The following is a 10,063-nucleotide window of genomic DNA, read 5'->3' as shown; positions in this document are numbered from 1 at the left end:
GTAAACGTAGTAATAGATCATGAAATAATTTTTATCTTTTACAATCGTCTTCACGGTCGTCTAAATATTAAGTTTTAACAAACTCGCAGGTGCGCGTATATGAAACGTATGTCGCATCTGTTAAACTCATATTTCACAATATAATCGCTATAAGTACATACAACTGTGATATCTTGTGTATATTACCGCGCGTGTAACTTCAATAATTGTGTATAACTTACGACAAGAAAAAGAATAAAATAGAGTCTCTCTGCGTATGATTTACGGAACGTTTAGAAAAGTTTTAAGCGCTTACAGGCAGAGGCCAAATACGAATGGCAACAGCATTCTCGCAGTCGCGTGTATTCCGCGCAGTCTCCAGCGTGCACCTTGCATTCCTCTGGTCCCACGCGACAAGTGTGCTCGACGAAGAGAAACACCTCTGAAACAATAGACAAATAAATGACATTCTCGTGACAAGCAGTTTTCTTTTAATAACGTATTCTTTTGATTTTGACATTTCGGCAGCTACCAGCTTCAAGGAATAATATGGCCAATGCATACAATTTCTTATTGTACACAACGAAATAGTTGTCTGTTACTTTTTCTTTGTTTATAATCATATGTATATCACTTATCGCTAGAAACTTTTGAATATCTTTGACAGTTAATAAAATTTAATAAAAACATTGTTATGGTCTTCTAAATGGTCATCAGCCGCATTATTCTTCGATCGAGTCATTACGGGAGTTATTGTAAATAATTGATTAATAGTTCTTAAGTAGTGCAATTGCGGTAGGAAATTGCGAGACGTCACGAAGGCATTTTGTCGTTAAAGCGTAACAAACATAATTGTATCTCGGGAGGGGCACTTGAATGCAAACCTTTCGCGGGGAGCGTCAAATGTAGGCGTTGCGATAATTAACCGGTTTCGTGGGTAGGCGATTAATTTGCATAACGAGATACCGGAGGCTTCCGGCGCGCGCTATCAGTTCCGGAAGAGGATAACACGACGTTGACTTGAGTATTTGTAATCCCGATTTTCCAAAACGTGCACAGGTGTAAAATATAAATCAAGGTCGGTCTTGAGCAATTCGTTTCGAAACAACTGGTGTTTAATCGATCGCGAGCGATTAGGAACGAGCGCAAAACGCATGAGTGATTCACGGACGCGATCGAGAGGCGATTCAAGTTTTAGGTATTCCACGTGCGTAGCTCGCTGCGTGCAGCAATGCAACTTCATGCAACACCTAAAGAATTTTTACGCGCGTTCGGGAATTTTTACGCAACAATAACAAATTCTTAAGTGTCTTAAAGAACGAAAATATGAATAATTCACAAATAATTTCCTCGAAATATCTTTAATTCTGCGATGGTATTTCTATATTCTTTTATTTTTGATATTGAACCTCGTAAAAGTTTTTGGAAAACTTTAAGCATAAAAATGAATAAAGCAATCTAGGCTTCTTGTGTATCTTTACATCAATACAATATAATAAGTTTAAAAACGTAAACAAAAAGCTTTTTGAAAAATGAACAAGTGTGTTTGTAATAACCCCGTCTTTGGTATTACTATATAAAATTAATCATTTTGAATTCGTAAACTTGCCAACAAGACTAGTTAACCTGATTTGAGATGTCGATATTTATTTCTTCTGAGAAGTGTACAAGAGTGCGAAAATTTGCAAACGTGTTAATATTATTATTTAATATTCGTATTAAAAAAAAATCATTGTTGCATGAATAGCGTGATATTATGTCAATTATAAATTCAAATAAAGGTCGCAGGTCGATGGACGATAGTCCTGCGACTTTTGCGAGAAGTTCGGGAAGCGTGTGGAATGCTCAAGCGACTCGCTCGATGACTCGCGCGCGAATGAATCACTCGTTAGATCTTACACACGCGCGTGGAAGACAAGGATAACTCATTACGACGAGCAATGATTTCCTGAACAGGTGACTGCCCTTCCGCTCGACAGAAAGGCATTAATTTCTTCTCGATATATAAAGAAATTATGGTCCCCTCATGTTGATAAATCACTTGGCGATTATAGACAATATTCGGTTTGAAACGACGATCGTTAAAATAACTTACGGTAAATCGTGATTTAAAATGGTTATAATTCAAATTTGACATTCAATAATTTAATTCTGGCACTATTCTTCAATTTTAACCTTTAATCTCTCAGATATCTCTCGTAAGATTTTTTGGATGTGGTAATCGCAATAACTTTGGTTAATAACAGATTCAATTTTATTAAATCAGTTAAATAGCTGAGGAATAATATAAAGAAGTAGATCTCGCTCTAATAAAATATAAAAAATACAGACTTATATATATAAAGTAGTATGATTAAAATCGTTTCTTTATACAAATGTATTCATTTCAATGCATTGGCGCATTTTTTAAATTTAAATGCGACCGCGCGCGCGCGCGCGTATGATACCAAAGGCTTTAAAATTTATAGTATTTATAGTACTGAGTATTTACTGAGTCAGTAACTGACAGCTTAATATTTTTACACCATCTCTCTCGCGTTGTTGAGATTTGAGTTACGCAAATAATTCCTAAGCTCCCGAAACTTTCTGAAGGTAAGTACCTCTGACAATACCCCGAGGGAAATTCTGTAATAATACATAAACATCTCGTCGATCCCACGGTTATTTGAGATATTAACGATTGGAGCTGTAACGGCACGTAGTGGATCGACTAAAAATAATTGCGATTACGTCGCGCGGCTCTCGTTGGCATTGTGCAGATCGCGAAATTGCACCGATCCGCGAGCTCGCTATCATTGCCGTTGCTCTAAATTTCCGTGAAGCGCGCGTTGCACAACGCGCTCGCTCGCCACGGCCGATTGTTCACGCACGAATTCGCCGGCCGGGAATCGTGGTTTTTCAGACTTCTCGCTACGTGAATAAACGAAGGACGAGAGCGGAAAACACAACTTCCGTCGTCGGGAAGGTTAAGCCGATTTCGATCGGCTTGTTATTTGCCGCCGAGATAAATCGCGTGACGCTTCGTTATAGTCCATCGTAAAGCAAGCTACGAAGGTTCACTTGTCTATTTATCTATTTATTCATTATTGATTAATTATTTATTAATTATCTATTTATTAATTATTTATTCATTATTAATCACACCCGCTCGAATACCTACTGTTGAAGCTGCCGTCGCAGCAACAATGATCGTTGATAACGCTGCCATTCGTGCAGTAAGTCATCTCAGGGTAGGTGCAAGGCTTGCATCCCGGAATGGGTCCTGCAAACGATAGATGCGATTAGCGCGAATAATCAAGAGAGAGAGAGAGAGAGAGAGAGAGAAAGAATTAAGTAAGATGAAAAGGCTCAAAAGGAAAAATTGTCAATTAAAAGGAAACCGTCGTATCGTTAATATCTACAATCTTCCTCACTAGACGGGCAAAATGACATGAAACGCCACATTTCTCAGGCATATGAATGAAGCTGAGCGCACGACCGCTTATTAATTAAGAATTATATTTCATTAACCTCGATGCTGGCGACTGCGATTAAAATACATGACAATCGCGTCGAATCCGCATCCATGATTCACGTTAATTAGCGTCTCGAGGCTCCTTGCGTAATCCTTTATGAAATCGTGTCGCGGACATAGCGAGTTGTCTGTCTCTGTGACGATAGAAAAGCACCGTCGCGCTGCATCGACATCGAATACATCGCGAATTGTATGAGTTTCGCCTTCGCGCGAGATCGAAGCCTCGTTAGATCGTGCTAATTCCACGATTGCGATAAGCGACGAGTGTATTCTTCGTATTTATAACATTTGATGAGGATCGTTAATTGAATTATGGAATGAGAACCGCGCATACAATACCCGAGTATTTCAAATTGCCGTTAACGGTACTATATGGTAATCGCCAGCTTATCTCGCTATTTAAATAATAATTGACGGTTAAAATCGTTTTAAATTCACACGTGTGATAAGCAACAGGTGTATCGGCGATCCTCACAAGAATCGCTCGTTTCTCCGAGTCACGATTAAAGGATTGAATTACAGAAATTGGGACTGCACGACCGACAATTCCTAATTCACGCGAATAATGTTAGGGGTAATCATCGACTTCCTCGGTCATTGGAATTACTGTAATGAGAGCCACGTGGTTAGCTGGCTGCACAATTATGCGATGCAAACGACATCGTCAGGTGTCTCAATGTGATGTGAACGTACAACACGCAAAATTATTCGTGCTGACAATAATATATTGAAAAAGAGCGTGAAAAAGCGTGATCCGAATCCGGTAAGGAAAACTGCTACAGAATGCCGAAAAATTAAACTTTTATGTGTTAACAATAACAAAAGTATATACGACTAATACGACACATTTAACTATTCTATTATCACATTTCAGTTTCTAGTAAATAGTGATAATTGAGATCATGAATACATAAAACAGCACGCGTAACTTTTTGTATTATATCGAACGTTACGTAATATAGCAAATTAAAGGAAGGATTTGTTGTCTTTGTTGATGAGTTAGCAATTTATTAAATTATTGACTCATCAAATTTATTTTTCAATTTATCGAGTTTAGTGTATTAAGGTGAATAACAAATTATTTTATAAAATTAATTCAGAGGCAAATTATATTCAACGTAATCTGTTATTAAAAATGTAAATATTAAAAATATAAATTTTTCATGGTACACATATTGAAGGGCATGCAAATTACATAAATGACAACTTAAATTATAAAAAATTTTTAAAAATAAAATAGCGAGCATTGTTATGATTTAAGTACGCAGAGAGTGCACATATTCTGTTATCCGCGAATATTATTCACGCATACCTCTCTGGTCCATGCCGACTAGGGCGCGATTGGCAGAACAAAAATTTCGAAACGTCAATCGTGCGACGCTGGTTAGGTGGATCAAAGCAGCTATTCTTGGCGGTAAGATAAATACATTTCTGTGTACCGTAAGGAAGCTTTATAGACCGGTCGTAGGAGTCAGACAAGAACGTTAATGCGATGCTTTTAGCAACTGAGCTAGATTGGAAAAAAGTCGCACCAAGAATGCTGTTGAGATGTACAGGACATATCGTAACATTTGGAACCTATTTTAGAAATAGATCCTTCGACAAATTCGTTTTCTTCAATTTATCTTAGACAGGAATGTCGAAGCGCATCGACAGTTCTTATACATATAAACAAAGGGGATATATAGATATTTGTGTTAAATTAAAATTGAATAACAATAAATAACAATTAATTTCTTTTTATTTTAAGATAATTTTATTTTAACCAAAGTATTATTCAATTCTTAATTATCGTAAGACTTAATACTTAAACTCTCTTAAAAAGATAAAAAAAATCTTATCTATTCAAATTTTGCTTTAAAAAATGAAATTGTTAAAGAGATATTAGACCGCTATAAAATTCTTGAAATATGGCTTATATGTGAAAGAAATACCATATATCGTACATGAATCTTAATTTTTACGTCCATAAGAAATTATTTATTTCCTTATGCGCTAAACATTCCTTCGATAATTTCTTAATGTGAGATAATACTATATTATATTTTTGTATAAATAGCCTTCTTGATTAATATCGAACAATAATATTGAGGAAAATTCTAAGATAATTCAACTCTGCTTTATTCTTCCACAATTTTATGACGCTCGTAATATTAATGACAACGAAATAAAGCTTACCAGGATATATCTTCAGTTTCTTTGCTTCAGTGAGCGCGTCCTTGCGAAGGACTTCGTGTTCCAGGATGTATTCATCGTCGGGATGATGGTTCACGACTGTGATCGCCTCGAGGTTGCCGATGATCAGGAAGAGCGTCAGGATACTAATCGCACCGATGTCGATCATGCTAGCGTCACCTGATTTCTCATCTTCGATGAGAATCACTTTCTTCTCACTTTCTTCTCAATCACAATAAACGACTTCCGTCTCAACTTTTTCTCGCAGATGAAATAATTTCTGTCGAATTTAAAATGAAAAATAATAAGTAAAATTTAAATCGTGTTTCATTGCGTGGAAAAATTATTTGCCTTACTATTTTCAATTGCAATATAACTTTTCCAATACATCCAAGTTTAAATCAGATGTTTTTTGGTAAAAAATTTACAAAATATTTGCAATTGTTAACCCTCCGTGTGCATACGTGGGTCTGTCATGTTCGACGGTATATTTTTCCTTACCTCAGTATTTTAAAAGTATTTTTAAAAAATCCGAAAAAAATTCACAAAACATCTGTCTACATTGTAATTGACAATATTATAGTCATTTTGATAAGCATCATTTATTTAATATTTTCTAGCAGGTTTGCAAGTTTTACAGTTACGAGCAGATATCATTTCGGCTCGGACACCATAGACCCACGTATGCACACGGAAGGTTAAATATAAATGTTTCTATTAGCAATAACAATATCTTGAAGATCATACCCGCTCGTCGATCTTGAATGGAACAATGCTAAGACAAGATCAACTGCGACCCTGAACTCAACGTGCACGACTCTTATTGTCAGGAATTTCAGCAGGGTATACAATGAAACGACTGTCACAACCGGAAGTATACAGAAGATATGGTATAAAAATAGCTGCAACGACGCCGCACTCATGTGTGATAAGAGATGTAATTAATTTTCGTCCACGAGCTTAAATTTTATTTTGGTCATTTAAACAATTTTGTATTATATTCCAATTTTTATTTTTATTTATTTATTTTTTGTATTATATCCCAATTTTTATTTTTATTTACTTTTATTTTTATTTTATTAAAATTTTTCTGCTCAACTGTGATCGGCGATGCGTCACGTGACATTTGAAAGCGAAAGCGTAAAGCTCGACTTGATCGTGCCTGCCGAGCGGTCGTTTCACGTCAGCTGCATAATTGATCGTTACATCTGTTCTCAGTACGCGGGATCGATATTGTTTTAATATTCAAGAACGCGGAAAGGTACCGGCGTGGCGGCGGCACGAAGATGCCTTTGATATCGATCGCCATGATTCGCCATGTTCTGGGAGAGGGAGGGATGATTCATCCCCCGTTAGTCGCGATTTTATTCGACGCACTCGGGGAGTTCTCCTCCCTTCGACGAACTGGTCGAATTCATTCTTGCAAAATTAACCACAAGACAAATAATTCTCAACGTAAGAACGTAAACGAGTAAGATTCCGTGCGGTTCCACACACAACGCTTAAAAAGCCCGTTCCATCGAATTTAATCGTCCAAACAAACGATTTCGCCGCCGCAAAAGTTTAGTCCTTGCTTGTGTTGTAAATTTGACTTCTCAGAAATTACTTCTTTTAACATTAATATAGTAAAGGAGTGTCGATTTTATATTGACACTCTTTTGACATTGATTCTAGCTCTTTTTCTTTCTTCCTAAAAAACTTTATTGTCTAATTTTTTGTTTATTATAGTTAGGTTTTGTTATCTTTTTATATAATAATAACTTTATTAAACGCATATTACGAATTATATCGAGTTTAAGAAAGTTCATCGAGTTTTAACAAAAGGCGCAAATGGCGAGATAATACAGCTTCTGCACAGTCTAAGCAGAAAGATGAGAAATTTTAAGAACACAAAAAAGAGAATACATTTTCTCATGTGTGACGGAAAATGAGATAAAATGTAGAGAACAATGGCAGATCAAGAAGAAAAAAGGGATAAAAAAGATCGGATATCAGCAAGTAATGAATTGAGATATATCACTGCAGTGAAAGAGAAGGCAGTGCAAAATTTTTTGTTTAGAAGTGTCAAAACAGCTTTTTTCTCTTAATTTATAGATTATATCAAGATTTTAAAAAGCATCTATCGTTAAGAAAATTTAATTACCATAATACAACTTGCAATTAAAAAGTTAGCAGAATAGAAAATGTGAAATAATATACATGCAAATATTCTAAACGTAAAGAAATTTTCAAATATAAGTAAGTATAATAATTCTGATTCTTATATAATTAAAAAATAGGTAAAACTATATAACTAAAACTTACATGTATGTATGGAATAGATTAATATCTTGCAAATAATATCCGTTTTTCTAGTCATTTATACTTTATAAGATACAATAAAAACAAAATTTGATTTTGATAAAAAAAAATCTAATTGACTCTCTCATTCAGTCTACTTTTGCTACTAACGCTGCTCATCAAGTATAAACCGACTCTTATTCTAACGGAACTGCATAGATTGATTTGGCATTCATCTAATCATCAGCTAACGCGAATATTTATTCGCGAATTTATATCTTATATTCATATAAATTTATTCAAATTTTAACTTCTTGTGATCTTATCAACCCCCCTGAAATCATCGCGGAAGGCGTCACAGTATATCAAATGTTAAATATATATAATCCGTGTATCTCAAGGATCTCGGTAAAGCGGCGTAAAGAGACGATAATGCTAGAATTCTGCTCGAGTTGCACGCGTCGTGAGTCACGAGTCTGATGACAGCCGGTCATTAATTAGAGCCAATTAAGGGCGGCCAGCGCGAAACGTGGATGTCTTGCCCTCTGAGACAAGAAGGTGACATCCCGGCGTCTCTTCCTGCCGATGCTATCGTTTACCGCCTTTATTTCGTCGTATACGTAAAACGAAATGCCGGCGGGTGTGTTAAAACGGCGCGAGAGATAATTAAGGGCATTTGACGAAGGACTGGATATGCCTTTGTTCACTTTAAAGAGTTATGACGCTGAGCTAAATGCATGAAGTTCAGGGGACACATGAAAAACAGGAAGCAACAAGTTTTAAAGTGTTTCGATATTTCAGTGATTAAAAACAGTGAGCTATAACACATGCATCCGCTAGAAATAATCTATATTGTACAGTAAAAAGTAAAGATTTTTACCGAATAAGTAACATTTACTTCGCCAGTCAATAATTAACACAATTAAGAATTAAATCGACTATACTGGCAATGGTTATAATCGTGGCAACGATTATGATCATCGTGACAAATCGTCACCGCGTTTCGACTAAGGATTCTGGTCTTTCTAAAATTGATGTAATTTTAGATGCTTATAATATAAGCATCTTAATTAAATAATTAAATTTATTGCGATAAATATTACCATATGCCTCAGTGGTCAAATTGGTACGACACCCGTCACGGAATAAGGGAGGTTCCAGGTTCGAACCCTGGCTGAGATATTATAATATTTTACGCAATAAATTTCATTATTTAATTAAGATGCTTATATTATAAGCATCTAAAATTACATCAATTTTAGAAAGACCAGAATCCTTGGTCAAAACACGGTTGACGATTTGTTACGACGATTATAATCATTGCCAGTATAGTCAATTAAATTCTTAATTGTTTTAAAGATTTTTACACAATAAATTACTTTCGACGTCCTGTAATAATGAAAGATTTGTTTATTTTAATAGAATGTATCAATAACTAAAAATAAAAATAACTATACAAGCATAGTTACCTAAAACAGAATACAATAAATAAAAAAATTACGAATACTCTAAAAATGATTTAAATCTGATAATTAATATGTAAACTCTTTACTGTATTTTATTTTAAAATTTTTGCATTGTTAGATAATAAAAAAAATATTTCAAAATTATAATTCTATTAAAATATAATATTCTTTATTTTCAAATGCTTGAATTAAAAATTAACAGTAAAACGTTCTTAAAAATAATCAAAACATTTGTCATTGTTTTTGATAAATGTTTCGTCGCGTTATTAACTTAATTCACAATCGTTTCTTCTCTAGAATTTGTTTACATAACGAAAAATGATAAATTTGATTTGGAACCACGTGATTCGAATTCCTATCATATCACACGATACGTCAAAACAGCATTATCGTCTTGTTTTTCTGCGAAGTTGCATACGCAACTTGATAAGATTTACTCTCTCATAAACATATAAGCGATAAATTGTAGTAAAAAAGTAAACTTTGTAAATTCTTACCAGCATTTCACCGTATGTGGTTTCCGGTAATAAAAAAATGCCACTTCTGCCTAGAGTATTTCTCCAAAACATCACTTTTCGAAGGCGTTTCAAAAAATCTACACGCGCGATCGATTAATTATTTCAAATAACATTAAAGAACAAAATAAAGA

General features: G+C 34.8%; 1 protein-coding gene across 2 annotated transcripts; it reads right to left on the bottom strand.

Annotated features, from left to right (window-relative positions):
• Positions 1-257: 257 nt before the first annotated feature.
• On the bottom strand, positions 258-10,057 carry LOC112464405. 2 transcript variants are annotated; one of them, XM_025031362.1, is made up of 5 exons: positions 9,912-10,057; positions 5,672-5,948; positions 4,806-4,823; positions 3,140-3,241; positions 258-421 (listed from the first exon to the last, which is right to left on the bottom strand). In XM_025031362.1, the coding sequence occupies exons 2-5, from the start codon at positions 5,835-5,837 to the stop codon at positions 273-275; spliced, it is 435 nt and encodes a 144-aa protein (XP_024887130.1). In that variant the 5' UTR covers positions 5,838-5,948; positions 9,912-10,057; the 3' UTR covers positions 258-272. The 2 variants fall into 2 exon arrangements, with proteins under 2 accessions (XP_024887130.1, XP_024887131.1); XM_025031363.1 differs by lacking the exon at positions 4,806-4,823.
• Between the last annotated feature and the right edge of the window lie 6 nt (positions 10,058-10,063).

Source organism: Temnothorax curvispinosus, unplaced genomic scaffold (assembly GCF_003070985.1).
Source record: "Temnothorax curvispinosus isolate PA1 unplaced genomic scaffold, ASM307098v1 QBEX01014230.1, whole genome shotgun sequence".
Lineage (NCBI taxonomy): Eukaryota > Metazoa > Arthropoda > Insecta > Hymenoptera > Formicidae > Temnothorax > Temnothorax curvispinosus.
The sequence above is the reverse complement of the archived record's forward strand: the minus strand, read 5'-3'. Positions and strand labels throughout refer to the sequence as shown.

What these genes read in the sequence shown, in the direction of transcription:
- LOC112464405 (XM_025031362.1), bottom strand. Translation starts at nt 5,837, where the DNA reads ATGATCGACATCGGTGCGATTAGTATCCTGACGCTCTTCCTGATCATC. An exon ending in CTGCGACGGCAGCTTCAACA is followed by an intron (nt 422 to 3,139) that starts GTAGGTATTCGA and finishes CTATTGTTTCAG; the next exon opens with AGGTGTTTCTCTTCGTCGAG.